The 27,145-nt window shown below is 42.5% G+C and overlaps 1 protein-coding gene across 2 annotated transcripts in view; it reads left to right on the forward strand.

The window, feature by feature from the left end:
* LOC138959096 (uncharacterized) overlaps positions 1–27,145 on the forward strand; it is a 73,046-nt gene that overhangs the window by 12,598 nt on the left and 33,303 nt on the right. The window contains exons 3-8 of one of the 2 annotated variants that reach the window (XM_070330449.1): positions 7,405–7,529; positions 17,868–17,977; positions 20,662–20,726; positions 23,086–23,259; positions 23,430–23,587; positions 24,450–24,798. The exons of the other annotated variant lie outside the window; for it this stretch is intronic. Coding sequence (XP_070186550.1) covers positions 7,405–7,529; positions 17,868–17,977; positions 20,662–20,726; positions 23,086–23,259; positions 23,430–23,587; positions 24,450–24,575 — 758 coding nt within the window. The 3' untranslated portion in view covers positions 24,576–24,798. Of the gene's footprint in view, positions 1–7,404; positions 7,530–17,867; positions 17,978–20,661; positions 20,727–23,085; positions 23,260–23,429; positions 23,588–24,449; positions 24,799–27,145 lie in introns of those variants that run through there. 2 annotated transcript variants of the gene reach the window in all.

Here is a 27,145-nt window from a genome sequence, read left to right on the forward strand (position 1 = left end):
TAGGTTGTCTGACAGAGACACGAGTACGGGACACTTGACACCCAGCGGCAGAAGGGGAAGGAGCTAACACACAGTTTCTAGAGTATGATGGTTTTTCACCGAATATTGTATTCGGCACTCTAGGGGAACTTCCACTGCCACATGTTTTGCTGAGGACAAGTCGTCAACATTCCTTCGTCGGCGATGGCTTTCGCATAAGGATTCGACAAGGGGTTCTGGAGGTTTTTGGTCACTGTTGACGAACAGAGACTGTTCCAGGGAGGAAGCGGACTTTGCTTCCATTGAGAGTACAATCATAGGCTTTTGAGGTAATAAATCATTATTTAACGCTGTTGATGAGTCTGTGTTGTGGAATGAAATACTCTCTGTTGTTCTTTCCAGGTTAGCGCATAATTTACTCTCTGTGACGCTAAAATACTAATCTGTATATGGTTTTTGCAGATAGGGAGAGAAGGACGGAAAATGACTGTTTTGTTGTTGTAAAAAGTCCATTTTGTGCAGGCCCACGTGCTCGATGAGATATTTAAAGATGACATGTTTTAAGGTGGTGGGTGAGGGGTAGCTGACATGTTTAGTGCACCGATGCTTTCTGTTTGCAGCCTTCGTTCGTTCGATCCGATTCGTTCGTTTCGTTTCGTTTCGCTTCGTTCGCCTCGCTTCGTTACGTTCCTGTAACATCTGCACGGCTGACTCTGGCGGGAACTGTTGAGGCTACGCTAACCAGGAGACCGGCTAACCAGGAGACCGGCTAACCAGCGGACCGGCTAACCAGCGAACCGGCTAACCAGCGGACCGGCTAACCAGCGAACCGACTAACCAGCATACCGGCTAAGCAGCAGCAGCAGAGATAAAGCTAAGTGCACCATGTCGTACGCACCCCGTTGACCACCGTTGTCTTTTCGTATCTATGATTTCATTGGAGTAGTGACAACGTGGGGTGTGTGACACCTGCACGAACTAGAGCTTTTCGGACAGAACATTCGCATTTAACTATATTTACACGGGTTCAGCGTGTTCCTATAATTTTCTACATAATACTGGCATTTTGTCAGTGAACACTGGTTTTTTACGTGTTGAGAACGTAAAAGGAACATATTTTGAGTGAAGGCTCGAGGGAGGTGGAGAGTTTATACATAAACAGGCGTCTGAAACTTATACTTTTGTTGACTCTATTTAATTGTATGACTGCGAGAGTGGATCGTGGTGTGGTTAGTTAATTAGTAGTAATTAACCGGTTCATAATCACCTTAAGTGATATATTGAAACGTGACACATGGGGGCCAAGCCGGGATTTACTCAGTTAATTTCTGACTGATAAAGACCCACCAATTAAGGATAACTAAGAGCAGATAATCTCGTCAGTGCTCGACTTATTTTCTGCTTGGTGCTACCCTTTTTTGTATAGTTTTGATCATATACCACACCTTAAGCGATTCACATCTTGCAGGAAATGTAAATTGTAATTTGTGAGTTATTGTATGCGCTAACTGTGATTACTTCCCTTTCCTTTGTTTGTGAATCTTTGTTGTTGTACGTTCAGAGTTTTTCCGTTGCAGAGAGCTGAGCGGGGTTAGCGGATTTGTTATTCGTTTTACTCAGTTTTCTCTACATTGTTGTTTCGCATTCTGTAACAGGTTACATTTCTACCGTCTTGTTTTACTTGGATTTTTCTCCATATTTTGACTTTGTTGGAATTTTGGGGGGGAAGGGTCCGAGGACTTCTGTCCTAACCAAGGCTGTGGGAGACACTCTGTTTCACCGCAAAAAGCAGCCGATAAAGTAGGCCACGGCTGTGGGAAACACTTTGTTTCACCGCAAAAAGCAGCCATAAAGTAGGCTACGCGATTTGTTCTACACCGTTTGGATTTTTCTTCTGCATTTTCCGGTTACTGGATTTTTGTATCCATCGCTTCCATCACCGCGTGTTCTAGCTATAGCTGCGTTAGACTTACTTTGGTAATAAAGCTTTGCTAAACTAACCATGGCTACAGGGGGATCTCCTACGAAGAGGTTAACTTTTGAGACTCCTGGTAGTGAGGAACAGACAGAGCGAGACGCACGCGTTAGAGCGCGTAGTTTGCTTAAGCGCAAGGAGTTAGAACGTAAGGAAGACATAGAGCGACAGACGAGGAAAGAAGAGCTTGACAGACAAGAACGACAGGCCGAACGTGAGAGACAGGAACGACAAGACGAACGTGACCGACAGGATAAGAAAGACGAGCTTGACAGACAAGAACGACAGGCCGAACGAGACAGACAAGAAAAGAAAGAGAAAGATGAACGTGACAGACAAGAACGGAAAGAGAAAGAACAGGCTGAACTTGAGAGACAGGAACGACAGGCCGAACGTGACAGACAGGACAAACAGGCGGATCGCGATCACCAGCTAGAACTAGCTAGGCTACAGGCAGAGAAGGGTACGCTTACTCAGGCTAGCGCGCCGACATTTGTTGCCGACCGTACGAGACTGCCGACGTTCGACGATGACAAGGACGAGCTCGACGACTTTTTACGCCGGTTTGAGCGCATTGCATCCGACCAGAAGTGGGAAGAGGCCACGTGGGCTAGCCGCCTTAGCACCTGCTTGAAAGGACGCGCATTGCAGCTCTACAACGCTTTGGAGGACGACGAGGCGAGAAACTATCAGGCACTAAAGAAGGCGTTACTCCAGCGCTTCAACCTGACTGCGGAAGCCTACAGACGACGTCTGCGTAACAGCAAGAGACTGAGCGGCGAGCTGAGTCATCAGTTTGTGGCACGCCTTAATCTCTACCTGCGGCGCTGGGTGGAGATGGCCGAAAAGGACTGGACCGTCAACGACCTTGCCGACCTCATTGTCATGGAACAACTGATGTCCAGCCTGCGACCTGAGGTGGTGACCTTCGTGCAGGAGCACCAGCCAAAGACTACTCAGGAGGCAGCCGACTGGATCAGAGTGCACGAGGACGCCCAGGCGATCTCCGGCAAATCTTCAGGCTCACGGCCAGGAAAATCGGGAAATTCGGGTTCTTCAGGACCCAAGGACGGGAAGGACGATCAGGGACACAAGGGATCAAGTTCCAGATCTGACATCCAGTGTTACTACTGCAACAAGCGGGGCCACGTGAAGAAGGACTGCCACAGGAGACAGGCTGACCAGAAGGGCGTACACTTTGTTGGCAGTGAGGAGCTAAGGGACGTCACGAGCTCATGCACCATTCCACAACTCTGCGTTCCGTGCTCCAGGAAACATTTCCAGCCCCACTGCAACGTCTACGTTAACGGAGTGAAGGGCGAAGGTCTGCGGGACACAGGGGCAGACATGATAGTGGTTCGGGCGAGTCTAGTTCCAGCTATGGCCTACACAGGAGACAGCATCAGGGTGAGAATGGCCGAGGCATCTCACGCTTACGACTTGAACACGGCAGTGATCAAGGTCGTAACCCCGTTGTTCACGGGGACCATTGTGGCCGTCGTCATGGACGATCCTCCATGCGACCTGCTCATTGGAAACCGGGTCCAGTTTGTGGACGGCGTCACCAGGGAGGTTCCCGTTTATCGGTCTCCCGACGTCATTTCAGTGCTCACGCGGGCACAGGCGGAGCGAGAGGACAAACCTCTCAAACCCCTACCTGCTGCACGAGCTGCCCTGGGGAACGTGACCCCCGCGCTTCTCGCGAAGGCTCAGGATTCTGACCCGACCTTAGCTACTCCTCGGGAGCACGCGAAGTCGGGGAAGGTGAAGCTGAGCGGGAAGCATGGGAGGTCAAGGTTCCTCAGGGACAAGAAGTTGCTCTACCGTGAGTTCAGCAACCAAGAAGGTACATTCAAACAGGTTGTCGTGCCTCGCGAGTTTCGCGAGGGTGTCATGGCAACGGCACACGACTCGATTCTGGGAGGTCATCTTGGTACCAAGAAGACCACGGATCGTGTCTGGCGCCACTTTTACTGGCCAGGCATCTGCACGGATGTCCGACGTTTCTGTGCGTCCTGCGATAAGTGCCAGAAGGTGGTTGCCAAAGGAAGGGTGAGGAAGGTCCCCTTGGAGAAGATGCCGCTCATCGACGAACCCTTTCGTCGGGTGGCAGTGGACATCATCGGGCCCATCTTGCCTGCGTCTGAGGACGGAAACAGATACATTTTGACCATGGTGGACTACGCTACTCGATACCCAGAGGCGATCCCTCTGAAATCGATTGAAGCCACGCGAGTAGCTGAGGCTCTGGTTACTATGTGGTCCCGGCTGGGAATTCCATCAGAGGTACTCACCGACAGAGGCACGCAGTTCACGGGAGGAGTGATGGCGGAGGCAGCACGACTGCTATCACTGGAGCAGCACTTCACCACTCCTTACCATGCTCAGTGCAACGGACTGGTGGAAAGGTTCAATGGCACCTTGAAGACCATGCTGAGGAAACTAGCTCAGGAGAAACCACGCACGTGGGACAGGTACATCCCAGCATTGCTTTTTGCATACCGCGAGGTTCCTCAGGAGAGCTTGGGCTTTTCCCCATTTGAGTTGTTGTACGGCAGACAGGTACGCGGTCCCATGGCTATCCTGCGTCAGGCTTGGACAGACGAAGAAGCTGACGAGGAGGTGCAGACGACAGCGACCTACATAGTAGAACTCAGGAACAGGATTGAAGAGACCTGCAAACTGGCTCAAGAGAACCTGGGAAGAGCAGCACAGCGTTACGCGCGAGGATTCGACCGCAAGGCACGGCCGCGCAGCTTCAAGATTGGAGAACGGGTGTTGCTACTTCTACCTGTCAAACACAACAAGCTACAACTGCAGTGGCAAGGACCTTTTGAGGTGACAGCGAAAGTGGGCCAGAATGACTACAGGATCATGATGCACGGGAAAGCACGCCTGTACCACGCCAACCTGCTGCGCGCCTACATAGAGAGGACAGCCTACGGGGAGAAGAACAAAGACCAGAAGAACAAAGACAAGAAGACAGAGAAGGTTGCAGTCATCAGGGGTGAAACGAGGGGTTGCTCGTTCTTGAGGACGACCTTTCTGTCTGGAAACAGACCATCAACCTCTGCAATATCTTCAGGTTGCAAGGTTGGCAAACGCCAGACTTATGCGCTGGGCGTTGATTCTCCAACCGTACCAATTCACGGTACGCGTCATTCCGGGCGCCAACAATGTTGGAGCTGACTTTCTCTCTCGGGCTGTAGAGGAGAACATGACTGTGAGCGAAACCGAGGTTTCGTCTTGAAGAGGGGAGGTGTGTCACGATCGGGTGACAGAGACCAAGAAAGTGTCACTCAGTGGAGTGCCTGTTCTTGGTCGTGTATGATAGAAAGCGCCTGTGCGTGATATTGGGTTACAGCAGAGTTTGCTGACGGTGCTCAACGAGCACGGATGTTTTGTATCGCACGAGTTTTACAGTGGAGGTTTCTGCTGTCATAGCTAGGGCTGACGGTTTTTCGCTGACAGCGCACACGGGATTTTCACGGATTGAGTTTCTCGTGTCTTTTTCTGCTTGGGAGGCAGAATTGTGTATAGCTGGACTGGTTTGGTGACAAGGTCAGTCACGTGTATTTGGCTAGGTTGTCTGACAGAGACACGAGTACGGGACACTTGACACCCAGCGGCAGAAGGGGAAGGAGCTAACACACAGTTTCTAGAGTATGATGGTTTTTCACCGAATATTGTATTCGGCACTCTAGGGGAACTTCCACTGCCACATGTTTTGCTGAGGACAAGTCGTCAACATTCCTTCGTCGGCGATGGCTTTCGCATAAGGATTCGACAAGGGGTTCTGGAGGTTTTTGGTCACTGTTGACGAACAGAGACTGTTCCAGGGAGGAAGCGGACTTTGCTTCCATTGAGAGTACAATCATAGGCTTTTGAGGTAATAAATCATTATTTAACGCTGTTGATGAGTCTGTGTTGTGGAATGAAATACTCTCTGTTGTTCTTTCCAGGTTAGCGCATAATTTACTCTCTGTGACGCTAAAATACTAATCTGTATATGGTTTTTGCAGATAGGGAGAGAAGGACGGAAAATGACTGTTTTGTTGTTGTAAAAAGTCCATTTTGTGCAGGCCCACGTGCTCGATGAGATATTTAAAGATGACATGTTTTAAGGTGGTGGGTGAGGGGTAGCTGACATGTTTAGTGCACCGATGCTTTCTGTTTGCAGCCTTCGTTCGTTCGATCCGATTCGTTCGTTTCGTTTCGTTTCGCTTCGTTCGCCTCGCTTCGTTACGTTCCTGTAACATCTGCACGGCTGACTCTGGCGGGAACTGTTGAGGCTACGCTAACCAGGAGACCGGCTAACCAGGAGACCGGCTAACCAGCGGACCGGCTAACCAGCGAACCGGCTAACCAGCGGACCGGCTAACCAGCGAACCGACTAACCAGCATACCGGCTAAGCAGCAGCAGCAGAGATAAAGCTAAGTGCACCATGTCGTACGCACCCCGTTGACCACCGTTGTCTTTTCGTATCTATGATTTCATTGGAGTAGTGACAACGTGGGGTGTGTGACACCTGCACGAACTAGAGCTTTTCGGACAGAACATTCGCATTTAACTATATTTACACGGGTTCAGCGTGTTCCTATAATTTTCTACATAATACTGGCATTTTGTCAGTGAACACTGGTTTTTTACGTGTTGAGAACGTAAAAGGAACATATTTTGAGTGAAGGCTCGAGGGAGGTGGAGAGTTTATACATAAACAGGCGTCTGAAACTTATACTTTTGTTGACTCTATTTAATTGTATGACTGCGAGAGTGGATCGTGGTGTGGTTAGTTAATTAGTAGTAATTAACCGGTTCATAATCACCTTAAGTGATATATTGAAACGTGACAGTTATCAACGAGGACGTGAATTGCGAATGACGTTTTTAGACCATATAACTTTGAGACTGAACTATCCCAAACCCACTAAGAAGCTTTAAAAGAGTAACTACCAGAAGCCAACCACAGGAGCTTGTATCCAACCACCGGTCGATAATTATTTACTCCTGCATGCTTATCATTTACTGCTGCATGCTTACCCTTACCAGACTGTATGGAATAAGGAGTAAATATATGGAATAAGGAGTAAATAATGATCGACCAGCGATTGGATACAAGCTCCTGTGAAGCCAACTAATATATAACCCTGTAAAATTCCTAAAGTTTGTACTTGAACTTTACAGACTGCAATTACTGCCTCCCTGCTTCCTACACAATTTTGCTTACACCATGAGAGACAGAGAGAGAGAGAGAGAGAGAGAGAGAGAGAGAGAGAGAGAGAGAGAGAGAGAGAGAGTGTGTGCGTGCGTGCGTGCGTGCGTGCTTGCGCACATTGGCGCGCGCATGTGTGTGTGTGTGTGTGTGTGTGTGTTTTTGTGTGTGTGTGTGTGTGTGTGTTTGTGTGTTTGTGCACAATTTAAAAAACATACTGTCCATGAACGTTTCCAGCTTTGTGCCCGGTTCCCGGTCTGACACCCCGTCTGCTTAACTCTGTGGTCGTTCCACAATGCGAAGAAAACGGACTTGTGGCAGTTTATGTCAACGGACCTGAAACCAACTTCACTTCAATCCTGGTAGGTATTTTTACATTTAGGTAAGTTATGACTTAATGTTTAAACATAGACAGGGAATCGAGACGAGAGTCATTGTGTGTGTGTGTGTGTGTGTGTGTGTGTGTGTGTGTGTGTGTGTGTGTGTGTGTGTGTGTGTGTGAGAGAAAACTTCTGGACCGATCTTCATGAAACTTTACATGAGAGTTCCTGAGAATGATATCCCGGGATGTTTGTTTCTTTTGTTTTATCAATGTTTTTGATGACGTCATTTCCGACTGTTTGTGAAAGCTGAAGCGGCACTGTCACACGCTCATTTTTAGATCAAAATGATTGAACCAATCTTCGACGGAGCACGGACTATGGGATTGCATTTGAGCTTGGAAGCTTAAATATTAATTAACTAGTTTGGTCAATAAAAATCTGAAAATTCTAATCAAATGTAAAATTGTAGTAATCGATCTAAACATTTCCTGAAGTCTAAAAACATATAGATATGTTATGTTTGGATCATAAACAAGGTCAGAACGTTAAAGAGATTAGAGAAAAGCGCGCTTTCTTGTGAAGCGTAATAGCTTCTGCGCTTTACTGGCTTGTCAATTTTCTGTGCGTTCTTCGCGTGAAAGTGTTCGCGATTTCCTTGCTGAGGGGAATCGACGAAGCAATAATAATGCAGTGCGTTCAATTTCATTCGGTGACTACGACAGATTGACTAAAGTAGTATATTATTATACTAGAGGAATACCCGGCTTCGCCGGGGTGAATCGCGAGACAGAGACAGACAGCGTGGCGGTTCACCACAATCACCTTTGAAGGCGAAGTCCTGTCAAACGGGATTGAAAATTTTAGAGCTTATTTCTTAGCCCTATATTATCTGTTGTGGCTTCACAAATGCCAGAACATACAGACTGACAAAAGCCGCTAGACCCCATCACAAACAGAACTCAATAATCCACAGGTGTTGCTTACACACACACACAAGCACACACACACACACACAGAGAAGCCGTATATATATATATATATATATATATATATATATCTATAAATATATAGAGATAGGTGACAGTGTATTTTTCGCGTGGCTATAAATTGATTCGACCTTTTCACTTTGACAGTAAGAACAACTTGCGGGTGCAAGGGAAGCGTTCTGGACAGCGCAGTGACATTCTAAAAATAGTAACTTAGAAACGGGAATATGGACTGAAGCCACACGAAGGCGCAAAACACTGGAGAAGATAAGGAAGAGTTACTGGGAATGGTGAATTCGCCGGGGTGAATCGCGAGACAGAGACAGACAGCGTGGCGGTTCACCACAATCACCTTTGAAGGCGAAGTCCTGTCAAACGGGTTTGAGATTTTTAGAGCTTATTTCTTAGCCCTATATTATCTGTTGTGGCTTCTCAAATGCCAGAACATACAGACAGACAAAAGCCGCTAGACCACATCACAAACAGAACTCTACAATACACAGGTTTTTGCCCACACACACACACAAACACACAGAGAAGCCGTATATATATAAGTATATCTATATCTATAAATATATAGAGATAGGTGACAGTGTATTTTTCGCGTGGCTATAAATTGATTCGACCTTTTCACTTTGACAGTAAGAACAACTTGAGATTTTTAGAGCTTATTTCTTAGCCCTATATTATCTGTTGTGGCTTCTCAAATGCCAGAACATACAGACAGACAAAAGCCGCTAGACCACATCACAAACAGAACTCTACAATACACAGGTTTTTGCCCACACACACACACAAACACACACACACACAGAAGCCGTATATATATATGTGGGCGTCTTCAATCTTGGCACGGAGAGTGTGACATTTTGTAATTTAAAGTTGGATTGTCACAAAAATTGGCATAGTAGTCCGTTGTTCTTAATTAAACTGAAACACATACTTTTCAAGAGAAAAAAGCAATATTTTTGGCAGTTAAAAGTCCGTTAAATCTCATTTTTAAGCCGATTTTTGTGAAATTTGGTTAGTAGGTCTGTTGTTTCTAACTGAATATCATAACATACTTTTCAAGACAAAAACCAAAGTTTTGGCAGTTTGAAAAACCGTTAAACCCCATTTTTTCACCGATCTTAGTGAAATTTTGTAGGTAGATCTGTTGTCCCTAACTAAATTTCAATTCAAACTTTTGATGAAGAAAAGTAAACTTTTGTCCGTTAAAAACAGTTAAGGTTTGATATTTTTCTTTGATTTGGACGATGTTTGTTTGATAGGACCACAAACCCTGACTGAATTTAAATATACACCTTTTAAGAAGAAAAACAAACTTTTGTCAGTTAAAACCCGTTATATCTCATTTCTGCACCGATTGTGGTCATCAGACGTTGAGGTTAAGCAGACTGATATTTATAGCCTACTCCAACAGGATCAAGCCTGGTACAGGTTCACAGGCCAAATACCTGAGTGTACCGGCTGAATAACAGTGTACGGGCCGAACAGAAATATGTACGGATGACGTCACGACGAAATTACGTATTGTAATGACGTTCAGCGTTCCATTTCGTCATTTTGAAGAATAAATTGCATTGAATTTGCTTGTCAAAACCAGTAGCCATTTGGTGTGTACATCTATTTTGAGTTTTGAACAAAATTCAAACAAGCCTTGCAGCATTTCGATGATATATTTTTTTTTATTGATTTTACTGAATTTTAAATCGATTTTGTCATTCAAAATTCACTGTTTGGAGAGTAACATGCTTGTGGTGTGTTCTCAGGAGTGTTTTTTCCAAAGTCAAATGTCTCTTGAATCTTTGGGGTATGGCAACATAATGATTTCATAAGAGACATCCATAGTGTGATTCGACTTGCTATTCACAGCACAAAGAAGCCAGTGAAAATGTGAGTTCTTGAGACCATTTGTTATTGAATATGTTAGTGTATGTGCTTTGCTGGCCTTAGATGATTCTACTCTCATATTTTCTTGAAAAATGGATGTACGCGACCGACTTTTTACCGTGCCTGTTTAGGCGAAATGCCTTGTCATTTATCAACTTTGCTTAGCATCATTTAACTTTCATCCTTTGTGGTATTTTCAACACCTGTATCGCATTTGAAAACTGTGTAATTTTAAAAAACGAGCACTTCAAAGTTGCGTGTTGACCGATGTCACACATTTCGTCGCCATTTTGACTCTCTCATCGGATTACAAAAAATATTATAAATTCACAAGAACAGATTTTTGTAATATTGAGCGTTCATTTTATTAGTAAAATGCCTCAGAAGGCAAATGAATAACATTTGGTTCTGTCATATTTGCAGCAATGTGTCCAAACACATCCCCAAAGTTGTACACCTATCAATTTTTGGTCTGTGCTCAGTATCAGAGACGCCCACATATGTATATCTATATCTATAAATATATAGAGATAGGTAAGAGTGTATTTTTCGCCTGGCTATAAATTGATTCGACCTTTTCACTTTGACAGTAAGAACAACTTACGGGTGCAAGGGAAGCGTTCTGGACAGCGCAGTGACATTCTAAAAATAGTAACTTAGAAACGGGAATATGGATTGAAGCCACACGAAGGAAGGGAGATAAACGGAAAACACTGGAGAAGATAAGGAAGAGTTACTTGTAATGGTGAAATGAACACAAAAACCAAAATCGGTTCAGCGCCGCACGCTGAGAGCACGTGTTGAAATATCTCATCGATGATATTGTGTCCGGGGTGTAGCTGAATACGGTGTCCAAATTTGAAAAAGATCCACCGAGAACTTTGGCGTTGTGATGTGGTCTAGCGGCTTTGGTGTGTCGGTATGGGGGCCCGGATAGCTCAGGTGGAACCAAAATCGGTTCAGCGCTGCGCGCTGAGAGCACGTGTTGAAATATCGACCAGGTTGTGTCCTGTCCCGGGTGTACCTGAATATGCCCACCAAATGTGAAGCAGATCCATCGAGAACTTTGGCCGTGCATCGCGAACACTCACACACACACACACACACACACACACACACACACACACACACACACACACACAGACAGACACACAGACAGACACACAGACAGACAGACAGACACTAGTCGTATATATATATAGATATGACTATTATTACATCCAGTTGATTTGCACATTTATTCAGATTACACTCTTTTTATATTTAGTCAAGTTTTGACTAAATATTTTAACATCGAGGGGGAATCAAAACGAGGGTCGTGGTGTATGTGCGTGTGTGTGTGCGTGTGTGTGTGTGTGCGTGTGTGTGTGTGTGTAGAGCGATTCAGACTAAACTAATGGACCGATCTTTATGAAATTTGACATGAGAGTTCCTGGGTATGAAATCCCCATACGTTTTTTTCATTTTTTTGATAAATGTCTTTGATGACGTCATATCCGGCTTTTCGTGAAAGTTGAGGCGGCACTGTCACGCCCTCATTTTTCAACCAAATTGGTTGAAATTTTGGTCAAGTAATCTTCGACGAAGCCCGGGGTTCGGTATTGCATTTCAGCTTGGTGGCTTAAAAATTAATTAATGACTTTGGTCATTAAAAATCTGAAAATTGTAAAAAAAATAAAAAATTTATAAAACGATCTAAATTTACGTTTATCTTATTCTCCATCATTTGCTGATTCCAAAAACATATAAATATGTTATATTCGGATTAAAAACAAGCTCTGAAAATTAAATATATACAAATTATTATCAAAATTAAATTGTCCAAATCAATTTAAAAACACTTTCATCTTATTCCTTGTCGGTTCCTGATTCCAAAAACATATAGATATGATATGTTTGGATTAAAAACACGCTCAGAAAGTTAAAACAAAGAGAGGTACAGAAAAGCGTGCTATCCTTCTTAGCGCAACTACTACCCCGCTCTTCTTGTCAATTTCACTGCCTTTGCCATGAGCGGTGGACTGACGATGCTACGAGTATACGGTCTTGCTGAAAAATGGCAGCTACTTGACTAAATATTGTATTTTCGCCTTACGCGACTTGTTACATTTAGTCAAGTTTTGACAAAATGTTTTAACATAGAGGGGGGAATCGAGGCGAGGGTTGTGGTGTATGTGTGTGCGTGCGTGTGTGTGTGCGTGCGTGTGTGCGTGCGTGTGTGTATGTGTGTGTGTGTGTGTGTGTGTGTGTGTGTGTGTGTGTGTGTGTGTGTGTGCTTGTGTCTGTCTGTCTGTACGTGTGTGTGTGTGTGTGTGTAGAGCGATTCAGACTAAACTACTGGACCGATCTTTATGAAATTTTACATGGGAGTTTCTGGGAATGATATCCCCGGACACTGTTTTCATTTTTTCGATAAATGTCTTTGATGACGTCATATCCGGCTTTTTGTAAAAGTTGAGGCGGCACTGTCACACCCTCATTTTTCAATCAAATTGATTGAAATTTTGGCCAAGCAATCTTCGACAAAGGCCGGACTTCGGTATTGCATTTCAGCTTGGTGGCTTAAAAATAAATTAATGACTTTGGTCATTAAAAATCTGAAAATTGTAAAAAAAAAATAAAAATTATAAAACGATTTAAATTTACGTTTATCTTATTCTTCATCATTTCCTGATTCCAAAAACATATAAATATGTTGATATTTGGATTACAAACAAGCTCTGAAAATTAAAAATATAAAAATTATGATCAAAATTAAATTTTCGAAATCAATTTAAAAACACTTTCATCTTATTCCTTGTCGGTTCCTGATTCCAAAAACATATAGATATGATATGATTGGATTAAAAACACGCTCAGAAAGTTAAAACGAAGAGAGGTACAGAAAAGCGTGCTATCCTTCTCAGCGCAACTACTACCCCGCTCTTCTTGTCAATTTCACTGCCTTTGCCACGAGCGGTGGACTGACGATGCTACGAGTATACGGTCTTGCTGAAAAATTGCAGTGCGTTCAGTTTCATTCTGTGAGTTCGACAGCTTGACTAAATGTTGTATTTTCGCCTTACGCGACTTGTTTTTTAGTAACGTCTGTTTTGTTTCAACTGTATTTAGTTATCTGTTAAAGGTTTTTGTAAAGTTTGCTTTATCAAACCTAATTTTAAATCAGTCGATAACTACGACCACTTGTGTTTTAAAAACTGCCGATAACCATTCATTGTATTGTCTTAAATCTGTCAATAACAACACTTTCTTTATTATGTTTCATTCATCTGTCGATAACTATGTTTTCCTACAGCTCATATGTTTGTGCGTTAACATCTGTTGCATGATTACACTTTTTCTGTCTGTTTTTATTTTTCATCTGTGGATCACTGTGTTTCTTTCAGGTTTTTTTTTTGTAACTTTAAGTGTCGATTACTGTACATTTTTACATTTAGTCAAGTTTTGACTAAATGTTTTAACATAGAGGGGGAATCGAGACGAGGGTCGTGATGTATGTGTGTGTGTGTGTGTGTGTGTGTGTGTGTGTGTGTGTGTATGTGTGTGTGTGTGTGTGTGTATGTGTATGTGTGTGTGTGTGTGTCTGTGCGTGTGCGTGTGTGTGTGTAGAGCGATTCAGACCAAACTACTGGACCGATCTTTATGAAATTTGACATGAGAGTTCCTGGGAATGATATCCCTGGATGTTTATTTTTTATTTTTATAAATACTTTTGATGACGTCATATCCGGCTTTTTGTAAAAGTTGAGGCGGCACTGTCACACCCTCATTTTTTAATCAAATTGATTGACATTTTTGTAAAGCAATCTTCGACGAAGGCCGGACTTCGGTATTGCATTTCAGCTTGGTGGCTTAAAAATTAATTAATGACTTTGGTCATTAAAAATCTGAAAATTGTAATTAAAATTATTTTTTTATAAAACGACCCAAAATTACTTTCATTGTATTCTTCATCATGTTCTGATTCCACAAACATATAAATATGTTATATTTGGATTAAAAACAAGCTCTGAAAATTAAAACTATAAAAACCATGATTAAAATTAAATTTCTGAAATCGTTTTAAAAACTATTTCATCTTATTCCTTGTCGGTTCCTGATTCCAAAAACATATAGATATGATATGTTTGGATTAAAAACACGCTCAGAAAGTTAAAACGAAGAGAGGTACAGTAAAGCGTGCTATGAAGCACAGCGCAACCGCTACCTCGCCAAACAGGCTCGTCACTTTCACTGCCTTTTGCACTTGCGGCGGACTACGTTCAGTTTCATTCTGTGAGTTCCACAGCTTGACTAAATGTAGTAATTTCGCCTTACGGACTTGTTTTAGTTTAGTTTTATTTGAAGGCTTTGATTTGATTTGCTTGGTGGTTTTATGTTTTTGTTTGGTTTTTTTTTACTGTTTCTTTCTTTCTTTTAGTCTTTTTGCTGTTGTTCTCTTTGTTGTTGTTCTTTGAGGTACGCTTTCAGTATCTTTTTTATTTACTTGTCAACCTGCTAATCTGTTCGTAGTTTTAAAAACACGCTCAGAAAGTTCAAACAAAGAGAGGTGCAGTAAAGCGTGCTATGCAGCACAGCGAAACCACTACCGCGCTAAACAGATTCGTCAGTTTCACTGCGTTTTGCACGAGCGGCGGACTACGGTCATTGTGAAACAATGCAGTGTGTTCAGTTTCATTCTGTGAGTTCCACAGCTTGACTAAATGTAGTATTTTCGCATTACGCGACTTGTTTCGTTTTTTTTTAAGGAAACCAAGTAAACGTGCATCAACAAAGTAATAGTTTTTTATGCTGGTTTAGTTGTTCTTTTAGCCATTTGCGCTGAAGAATTTGACCAACAAATATCAGGATAAGGGATAAGGGATAACATTTGAAGCCAGCGCCGCTACCGACTGAGCTATTTCCCCGCCGGGATCGACGAACAACCCAACCGTATACACGCGGATGTCTAGACTGCAATAGCATGTCATTTGATTTGGCTAAATCTTATGACGGCTTACCAGTGCCAAAACCTAGGGTTACCATTTTCACGTGAAAATTAGTAATTAACAGTGTTAATTACTCATTTTCATTTTGGCCTCGTTTTCAGTCACAGTAGTCGGACTCTAAGAGTCCGCATTGAGAGGCTACAACGCCCGGCAATCATCGCTCTCACACTATTTCTGAGAAGGCCTTATCGAGCAAGTTATCCAACATGAAGATGCATGTCACAGTTTTCTGAAATAGCGCATTCCTTAAACGTTGTTTTGGGTATTTTAGAAAAGGATAATCGACCCCAAAAACTTTGAATCGAAGCTGTCTATAGCAGACGGACGTTTGGTCGGCTGTGGTTATTCGACAAGTTGTCGGGCAGACAGCTGAACCTCATATTTGTTTTCACTACCACACTCATAAATCTGCTCTGTAGTGTATTAGTGAAGGACAATCGATCCAAAAATGTTCGAATCGAGAGAGAAAAAATGGTGTGCTAAAGGTCCGACCGTAAGCAGACGTCGCTGTTCGGTCAAAACTCTCACACTTTCACAAATAGCTTTCGATAGAACTCGTTATTCAACAAGTTATCGGACAGACAGCTGTATGTCACGGTTGTCTACACATGCGCTCAGCTCTTATTGTTAATGTGCATCGGATTAAAGAACTATGGACCAGAAAAGGTTCGAATCGAGAGATGTTTTGCTGTGGCCGGTGCAACAGTAGCGCATGCGCATTGAACCTCCACAGTCACGAGGCACATGAAAATTAGTAATTAACACGGGACAATTACTAATTTTTAGTTTTGGCACTAGTAAGCCGTCAGGAAGCGAGCCTAAACTGAACAATTAGTAATTAACACTTGAAAATTAGTAATTAACACTTGAAAATGTGTACTTTTCACGACATAATTGTAATTTTCTTGTGAAAATTAGTAACTTTCACGTGTTTATTACTACTTTTCACATCATGACTAACTTTCAGTTTTGGCACTAGTAAGCCGTCATAAAATCTGTCACATGGTCACCAATCATACCCTGACAAGGTGATTTTAAAACATGTGTTTCTCATGTTTCTTTAAGCGAGGGTGCTGCCAGGGAACACAGTCTAAAGTAACACAAGAGATAGTGCCGTGTATTACTGACAAATCCTAAAAGGAAGTTCTTGAAACAAACTTTCTTCCTAATACAAGGAAAAAGCTTCGGCAAACTACCACAAACCCGCCTTTAGCTGTTTTACAGGGGATAAGGCGCACACGTCCCAAAACTCGACAGCCTTGCTTAAAGGCACAGTAAGCCTCCCGTAAATCATCACAAATACTGTCAGGCTTTTACACACAGTACAAATACGCTTCCATTTGAACGCTCACCGAACGGGAACATCCTAGGTGCCCTACGTAAAGAGCGAGCAATTTTCAAAGAATTAATTTTGCGGATTGTCTCCTCACACGATCGGACCGTGGTGCGTTTTGGCGCTAGACCTAACTTTTAAAATCTAAATAATAAATTGACAGCGTGTTACACAAACATTCTTAAATCATAAAAATAATAATTCTTTTTTCATCAAGACAAGATCAGTACAATTCGAAGTTTTGAAAGTTTGAAAAAAGAAAAGCCCGGAAGCAGGGTCACGCAAGGTCGTGGTTCTCGCAGCAGACGACGGTTTATGCCTATTGCCAGTTCCTCTGAACAGTCAAAAGCCATCGCTAGAGTTCTTGTGAAGCACAGCCGTTTGTTTTGTGCATAGTCAGAGGTACATAAACGTGCTATTGCAGTTAAGCTCACACCGAATTACAAACTGACGACAACATTGTGAAAAAGGGAAACTGGATCACACGGGTTCACGATGGCTCGGAGGATAAACCACGCAAAAATAAATTCTTTGAAAATTGCTCGCTCTTTACGGAGGGCACCTAGGATGTTCTCAAGCGGTGAGTGTTTAAATGAAAGGGTGTTTGTACTGTATGTAAAAGCCTGACAGTATCTGTGATGGTTTACGGGAGGCTTACTGTGCCTTTAACTGTACAGAATGGAATTATTTCCGAATACATTTTGAAGATTGACACTGAAGTCGGTTTTACAACTAACTCCGCGGAAAATTCTCACTCTGCAAAAAGAGCAGCCTTGCCTGTGTATTTTTTTTTTACGTGTCCACATTCAACGAAGCTTTCTCAAAGGATTGTTGGAAACACCTTTGTGAAGATTTTTGATGACTATGAACTGCGCGCGCGCGCACGTGTGTGTGTGTGTGTGTGTGTGTGTGTGTGTGTGTGTGTGCGTGTGTTCGTGCGTGTGTGTCTGTGTGTGTGTGTGTGTGTGTGTGTGTGTGTGTGTGTGTGTGTGTGTGTGTGTGTGTGGGTGAGCGTATGCTTGCGTGCGTGAGTGTGCGTGTGTTGTGTGAAGCGTGCGTGCGTGCGTGCGTACATGCGTGTGAGAGTGTGTGCGTGTGTGTGTGTGTGTGTGTGTGTGTGTGTGTGTGTGTGTGTGTGTGTGTGTGTGTTGTGCGAATAAAAATGTTTGTGTTTCAGTTATGCCACGGAGCATATATATACAATCCCAACGCAGACACAAGAGACATCCTCACAACGGAATATTGCTGGAACAATATCAAAAGTTTTTACGCATCAGAGGTTTATGCGTAAGTATTATTATGCCTGATCCTAATGCTGATTGAAAATTGTGGTAATTCCTCTTAAAGTCTTTCTTCGATTTCTTTTCACAAGCACTCACTGGGATTTGTGTTGCATCGCGCACAGTAAATACCTTTCTGTTCTTGGTCTGTACTTTCTTCGCTTCCCCGTTCCTCCTGCTGGCAACGCCTCTAAGTCCGAATAATTTGACATCCACTACTCTGTGTATGGCGAGTTGTACCATTTTGCAACGGTAGGTAGTGTGGACGGGTCACGGTCTGCCACTTTTTGAGCTGAGAGGAGAATTTTCAGGTTTTAGGTTTTCCCCTTTGTGTTACCGTTTAATTCATAAGGGGCATAATTTTTAAAATCCTACTGTTCATTGCTCGAGCTGTATGTACAGGGTGGTCCTGAAAAGCGCCCTATTTTCTTTTTTTATCTCATTTTTGACTGCAAAGAGAGATTTAGAAAATGTCTTTGCCAAACAATAGCAGAATGATGGGAAATTATGTCTTGCACATTTTGTTAGAAATTGGTCTGTCCTTAGCAGTTGATAATATGATAATATAATAATACTAAGTGTCAGTAAGTACTGGTGTCACATGACTGATGTGAACCAGTTGATTGGCTAATGGCGATGCGCTTAAGTCTGTTAGCGCACTCTTGGAGTTCGCTAACTTTTCCACAGAGCGTATTCTTACGCCCTTTGCCAAAGCGAGACTGTACTATCATCCTCAGAATTAATTAATGACATGTAGCTTATATTCCTCAATTTACCAAAAAAATAAGCCTACATTTCCTGCGGCTCAAAGCAGAAGGTTTTTTTTCCTGACAGATCGCAGGCGCCTGTGCCACAGTTAAGCCCACTGATCTAAAAATAGAAGCGGCTGTATCTCTTCCACAAATGGTCTCTTCTCGTTTTGACTTGCAAAGATTCTTCTCATATGCCATGTTAGTGGCATGTAGCTTATTAACCACATTTATTTACTAAATGATGAGTTAGTGTAAAATTCCCAGCGGCAAACAGAAAACACAAGTGTTATTCCGATAACGTATCAGCTAGACCAGCATTTGAAAGTCGACTCTGTTATAGTTGACTACACTGAAATACGACTGCATCAGTTCAGTAAATGAATGGTTTCCGAATTATTATTTCAAGGCAACAACAATCGGAATCGAAAACGAGTAGGGTTAAGAACGTTCTTACCATGTATAAAACTTATTACCAGCCTGCCTCATGCGTGCAGACGAGCAATTGTTGTTTTTGAAATGCAGTGCAGTGCCGTGGTTCGATTGCCCTAGCCGCCTAGCAGACGACATAAACCCCGCAGCAAATTAACATGTTGGGCAAATGTGAACAAACAAACGATGGGGACATAATACGTGTAGTGTTCACAGCATTCTTACGGTTCATATATATATATAGTACCAGTCTCCCCGATGAGTGAAGATACAACACGAGAAACATACCACATTTACTTTGAAAATGTGCTAACCGTGGCCTTGGCCGGAGTCAATTCAAGGGGCAACACTCTGCACAGTCAATCTGTCGAAGCTCGATAAAGGTTTCGAATCGCAAATAACTGAAGAGCACAGTCCTTTCTCCGAGTTTAAATGAGGTCTGTATGAAAGATCATCACTTTTTAGCTAAACGCTACACTGGAATTTACCAACATAAATTAAACAAGAGTTTGCGTGTGACGAAAGCACGACACACTTGAGACAGCCAACACAAAAGTAGATCTGACACAAACCTGACCACACAGTTACGCCCACTTCCAAAATGTGCGTTTTGAATCTCCTTTTTTCTCTGGCGGTACTGACAATATCGTTATTGAAACAATTCCAGTGCACTAAGGGATTTATAGAGCAAATCTCGAAAAAAATTATTGAACTCAGCGCTATGCGCTTCGTTCAATAATGAATTTTCTCGATTTGCTCTATAAATCCCTTAGTGCACTGGGATGTCTCAATAACTAAAATAATGACAGCTTATATATATAGCGCGAACCACAGTAAACTATGCTCTCCGCCCTTTACATATTAACTATGAATAAAATCATACTATTTAAACATCAAATACACAACCATTCTAACTAAATAACGTAACAATAAACTTACAGCAACACATTATCCACTTATTCTCTGTCCAGCCTCCTCTTTCCTGGTGATAGGCTTATTTCACGGCGCACTGACTTCCCTGGGCCACATTACTCCCCTGATCTCAACCCACCCGACTACTTTCTGTGGGGGTACCCAGGACAGAATATACGGCAACAATCCCCAGACCCTGGCAGCTCTGTAGGACGATATCAGAAGGGAAATCAGGCGCATTCAAGCTGACAGCTGACATGATTGGACGAGTCATGGACAATTTCAACGTTCCTGTTGCAGCATTTCTTCTACGAAGAGGACCCTGGATAGAGCAGATTAACAACTTCTAAGAACAAACCGATTTCTACCAAATTTGCAAGACATAATTTCCCATCATTCTGCTATTGTTTGATGAAGAAATTTTCTAAATGTCTCTTCGCAGTCAAAAATTAGATCAAAAAGAATATAGGGCGGATTTTTGTTGTTGACCACCCTGTAAATGTTGAGTCTATGTTCACACAAAAAAACTAGAACTGGCAAAGTTCTTAAGTATCATCAATTAAGAAAATGCAGATGACTTGTTTTTGTTTTGTCCTAGTTTGACCGGAGTGATTCAACGCACGGAATTCCCAATCAGAGAGTGCTTCGTCGAAGCAACCTCTAGTAAGTATAAGCGTCCTCCTTGTCTCGAGCGCTTGAATATCCTCGGATATACGTTGATACGACGGGAATAGCTGTTTTGGACGTCTATTAAAAATGACTTTCGGCACAAGTTAATGAAATACTACAAGTTAACATCACTGTTCATTGGCTCTATCGGCGCCCGTTTTTAACCGATTGCTTCCCTTTATATAATAAACCTTGATATTGCTTTCCAAACTTATGCGAAGTGAACGGGAGCATACGGCAAGTTATTAACTGAACTTGCCTCGGACAGTGAGATAAAGAGAACAGTACACAAATACGAACGGAGAGATTCGGAAACTCGAGTCGAGTCAATACTGATCGCCCACGCTCGAGAACTCAAGTGTAGTATTTCAAGTTAAAATCTCCCTCGATTCAGTGCGACAAACCAGCTCAGTTGGTAAAACTCCCGAGCGCTTTCCCTGACATTCGTGGTCAAGGGTTCGATCCTCTTGCACGGCTATTAATTTTATTTCTTTTCTTCTGAATTCGTAATTCTTGTATTTTCTTCATTTTCTTCATTTCAAACGTTTTGGATGATGTAATAAATCGAAATGATAAAAAAGTTGTACTTCCAGCGGGACAATTTCCCCAGAATTACCCATTCTCTTTGGGTTATTTTTAGTAACATCGGCTTTGGTGAAAATGCCGGTAATGCCCTATAGACAACACTGCGACTACATGTAATGATGAGATCAAGAAAACGTACAAAACACAAATACGAACGGGGAAACCGACGAGTCAACAAATGCTCGATTCGAGAACCCGGGAACGTGGACGTTATGTTGGCAGTTCATCTTTTAGTTTTCATACCTTTACTTCCAGTGTCTTGATGGCATGGTGGTCAGGAGTTTGTCTCCAAAGCTGGCTGTCTCGAGTTCGAGCCCCCTAATGGGCAAGACTTTTGTAAAACATTTTTTCTCAATTGTTCAACTTTTGTTCTTCTTTCCTAAACTATATATTCTTGCATTTTATTCTTTTTGATTTATCCGAAAGGTTTTGAGTCGGGTATTGAAAATCTAATATTGTGCGTGAGTGCCCTTGAACAGCTTTCCCAGAATCCCGTATTCTAATTTTAGTACGGGATATCCTCAAGAAAAGGTCAAAGGGCATATTATCACCGCCTGTCGACTGCTGGTAATGGTTGTAAAGTACTTCTAGTATGATAGACTTCTGCTCACCGTCAAAGTATCAGCTGCAAGAAAGGATCGACCTATATCTATAAATGAAGATCACCTGAATCCTGTAAATATTTAGATTTAAGACAAATCATAATACTTGTTTTGTTATCAGATCGTCCAGGGAACGTCTGGTGTGTATGTGTGTGTGTGTGTGTGTGTGTGTGTGAGTGTGTGTGTGTGTGTGTGTGTGTGTGTGTGTGTGTGTGTGTGTGTGTGTGTGTTCTTGACTGAATGTTTAATCATGCTTCATGTTTTTTTTACATTTAGTCAATAAATGTTTTAACATAGTCTGGGAATTGAGACGAGGGTAGAGGTGTGTGTGTGTGTGTGTGTGTGTGTGTGTGTGTGTGTGTGTGTGTGTGTGGGTGTGTGTGTGTGTGTGTGTGTGTGTGTGTGTGTGTGTGTGTGTGTGTGTGTGTGTACAGCAATTCCAGGAAAACTGCCGGGCAGATCTTTATGAAGTTCTCCCAGGTGATATCCCCTCGCATTTTTTTTCAATTTTTTCGATACATGTTTTTGATAACGTTATTTCTGGATTTTTGCAAAGGCTGAGGCCGCACTGTGGTGACGTCATGTTTTACTCAGATTCATTGAATGATTGGTCAAGCAATCTTCGACAAAGACCGGGTTATGGGATTGCATGAAAGCTTAAAAATTAATAAATGTGTTTGGTCATTAAAAATCTCAAAATTCTATTCTAAATAATCGATCCCAAAATTATCCTATTCTGTATCATATGCTAATTCCAAAACAAATGCATGTGTTATGTGTGGATTAAAAACAAGCTCAGAAAGGTTTTTTTTAAAAATACACAAAAGCGCACTTTCCTTTTAAGATCTACTGCGCTATACTGGCTTGTCACTTCAAGTGATCAGCTACGTATTGCACATGACTCATATTGTGTCAGCGCTTTCAGTCTCGGTCGCGAGGTATCCAGTTCTGGCAGCGTTTTACTCGGTCAAGCCGTAACGGTTCCATAGATCGGGGTCCGCCGCTGGCTTCAAGTAAACAAGTATCGTGAAGAAGGCAGTGCGCCCTCTTTCCGTAGGGGAAAGCTCTTTGGTTTGACAGATTGACCAAATGTATTACTTTCGCTTGACGCGACTCGTTTGTTTTTATTACGAGCCAACATAAATGCTTTTGTTTGTGTTATTCAGCTTCCCTTGGGATCACGACCATATCACTCATAAACATAATGCAATGGTACCTGGACGGCATTGGAGCGGAGAACAGTTGCAGTGCACTTGGTTGCATGGCGGTCGCGAGCATCAGACAACGCCTGACATCGAAATGCTTTGTGGCGAGCTACGGGACGAACGACACAACCACGCGTGCGTATGTTTTTTTTTTTAGTGCCTTTTTAGTTTATTTTTCTTCAGGTCTATATAAAGGAAAACTTTTTTTTTAATATGACACTCGGGATGGATGAAATTCGCCAAACACTCGGTGTCACTATTCGATCGGTTATCATATTTCTTTGACAAACTTTCTGTTCGTGCAGGCAATGTTGGGATGATCGAAGAGGCCAGGAAAGTGGAAGTATATAATGACGGGCGTGCGTCACTGTGCAGCAACCAAACTACACCTCAGGCGTACCCAGACATTTCAGCGGCTGATCAAGCCTGTTACCTAGCCACAGCCGATGGGGCAAACTGTAAGGTAAGTCATACGATCCTATTAATATGAATGCACACACGCACAGGCAACAAGACACGCACGCACGCACGCAAGTACGTACGCACGCACGCGCGCACACACACACACACACACACACACACACACACACATCCACACACACACCCACACACACACACGGAAAACGGGAAAGAAAAAAATCACACATCTGAAACGCTAACCGTAAGATCAATCAATCAATCAATATGAGGCTTATATCGCGCGTATTCCGTGGGTACAGTTCTAAGCGCAGGGATTTTTTAATTTTTTTAAATTTTTTTAATGCAATTTATATCGCGCACATATTCAAGGCGCAGGGATTTATTTATGTCGTGTGAGATGGAATTTTTTTACACAATACATCACGCATTCACATCGGCCAGCAGATCGCAGCCATTTCGGCGCATATCCTACTTTTCACGGCCTATTATTCCAAGTCACACGGGTATTTTGGTGGACATTTTTGAGATTGGGGTTATCAAATTCTTTGAAAATTAAATGTTGCTGTACTCGAATAGTACAATTGTTCTCATACGGAACAAACAAATGTCAATGTTAAAAACTGTGAAACAATTCTTTCCATTCCCATTAGTGTCCTTACTCTTACATAATGTGTCGACTGCATGCGATGGTAAGTTGTCAGTACGTTGCCTTGTTTGGTTGTTTTACTATGATATTCAGACTTTTTTCTGTCTCTCAATATTGGGACATTGGCAAGGGTGTTTAGTTTGTGAATTCGTTTAATACTGGCAGATTTCATGTAAAATATCAAAATAAAGAATAAGACAGTGTCGGTCTTTAAGAAAGTCCCCATTCCGAAGGGTCATAATTTAAATATTTGTTTCAGGCGGCAGATGCAAGTGCACCAGTGTTCTGTTTGACTGACACGAATGAGGCAGTCTTGATGGCTTTTACAGTCGCAAACGATGACTGCGATGCCACTAAGAACTCATTCAAGGCTATTCTCGTCTAAACGACTGACGGATGCAAGGACTGATTATGACAACCTTCTCTGGCTCAAAGAGGACGTTGACATTTCAACGTTTTCTATCAAAGCAAATTATAAAATATTTTCTAAATGACGCAGCAACCTTTGTCACTGATGTACACGTGCCAAAATTTGCTGGGAACCTTTCGTTTCGATGTAGATCGATACATTTTCTACTTCATTCAAAACAATAAAGAAACTCAGCATCCATGTGTGTGTGTGTGTGTGTGTGTGTGTGTGTGTGTGTGTGTGTGTGTGTGTGTGTGTGTGTGTGTGTGTGTGAGCGCGCACACGTGTATGTGTGTGTGTGTGTGTGCGAGCGACTGTTAGTGCATACGAGTGTGTGTGTGTGTGTAGGGGGGGGGTTGAGTGTGAGACTGAGATAAAACACACACACACACACACACACACACACACACACACACACACACACACACACACACACACGTGCACACAGAGGAACAAAAGAAAAAGAAAAACACAATCAAACAAAAATACTACAGTGTCGCATGTATCCAAGACAACGCCTTCAATTAACAGTCTTTATCCCCCATGAGTTTGCAGGCTAGGTAGTACTTGGAAATATAATAGAAGTCCCCGGCAAGTCCTGAGAGGAAGTTGATAGCGATGACAATTCTGTAAAGGATTATGAAGAGATATACCATTGCCGACTGTAAGCCCGTCTCCAAGGTTGATCGCTTTTTGCAGATTAGGATTGTCTTATGTGCATACTCCATTAGCTTTTTCAAACATGGTCTCCTCTCCAGCTTCCACCTTTGTTTGTTTGTTTGTTTGCTTAACGCCCAGTCCACCACGAAGGGTTATATTAGGGCGGTGCTGCTCAGCTTCCACCTCTGCATCTGTAAATACAACATGAGTACAACATACACATTTGAATTAAAACCATAAACATTAACATTCTGCTAATCACAATTATTACCACCAAAGAATACTGCTATGTGAGAAATGTATATATGTATGCATGTGTATAGATGAGTATGTGAATGATGCAAAGCTGATTCAAGGCTGAGTATGATTTTGTAAATATATGCATTTCATGTAAATGGCCTGGTGCATGCGAAAGCTATGACCACAAGCGTTTTTTCGCTTGACTCCGTGAATGCAGCACGCCCTGGATCGTGGGACGCCTAGTTGTGTCCACCGCAGGCGCTACACACGATTATGTCCCCCGCAAGACCAACCACATGGTAGGTGTCTCCAAATTAATGCCTTAAAATAGTAGATAACCAGACTTTCTTGTATTGAAGTTTATATCATACTGACCGATACTTTTTTTTTGCATTGGATTCTTACCATTTAATATACTCTCGTGTACTACATGGAGAAGACATTTCACCAAGACAGGTCAGAAATACTGTTCCCCACGTTAAAAATGATAAAATAACACAAAGCACGGTCAACAGAAGGGCTTAAATCTTCTTGCTTGTCAAAGTCTAACTACTTATGGATACTGCTTTCCATTTTTAAGTTTCAGCTTAGCTTAGTTTAGACTCACGATGGGTACAAAGATCAACAGTGAAATGTGACGGGGTAAGATCCCCCGCAGCTTGATCAAATATCTGGTGTCTGCGGGGGACCTTACCCACTGAGAATCGAGTACCACAAAATAACGCTAGATTAGAGCAGCTTATCCGTGATGCTGGTGCCCCAAAACGCGCATACAAGTCTGCAAGGTATCGAATATTGAACTGTGAGTATTAAAATAGTGATTCAAAAGGTAGTTCTGGGTTAATTTGTAAGACATTGAGACCTCTTTGCGTAATTTTCACGGACTTCGGCAGAAAATCGAACGCCACTGTTCACGAGTACACAACAAGACATAAGTAAAATACTTATAGCCTAGGTAATTCTGCTTCGGACTATCTATAATAAATAATGTGATCTGCCATAAAATACCTTCACAGGGTAATTGTTTTACGATATATCAAATCTGCTTCCGCGTGCGGGGGACATAATCGTGTGTAGCGCCTGCGGTGGACACAACTAGGCGTTCCACGATCCAGGGCGTGATGCAGGTGTGTAACGAGAAAAGAACTGTCAGTATATGGGAGGTAACTAAAGTTTATAAACGACTTGCAGCGAGTGATGTCCCTTGGTTGTAAACCAGTTAGATCTGGCGTTTGAGTTGTTTCATTGATGAACGAATAGACTAATAGCTCACAACATACAAGACCCACGCAACATCTGACCACAGTCACATAAGAACTGATGTTTTGACCAAACACTGAAAACATTGAAAAACTAACCGCCAACATTCGCAGACTTTCATAGAATCTTTAGTCCGTGTCTTTGCAACATGATGTTATTTTCGTAGTTCAAAAGTGCTTCCCAAAGACACTGACCAAAAGTGCTTCCCAAACTGACGATGATGATTTCTTGCTCCATCCAATTCGTTCCACTGGAAGCGGCGTCTCCATCTAGTTTTTTTTTTCTGGAGGGTTTAATTTGCAGATACGCCGAATCTTCCTCGTTTTCTTTTATCATCATACTATTCGTAACAGACAACACAATGTAAGGTGTCGAGTCATACGTTT

This window comes from Littorina saxatilis, linkage group LG2 (genome assembly GCF_037325665.1).
Source record: "Littorina saxatilis isolate snail1 linkage group LG2, US_GU_Lsax_2.0, whole genome shotgun sequence".
In the NCBI taxonomy this organism is placed as follows: Eukaryota; Metazoa; Mollusca; class Gastropoda; order Littorinimorpha; family Littorinidae; genus Littorina; species Littorina saxatilis.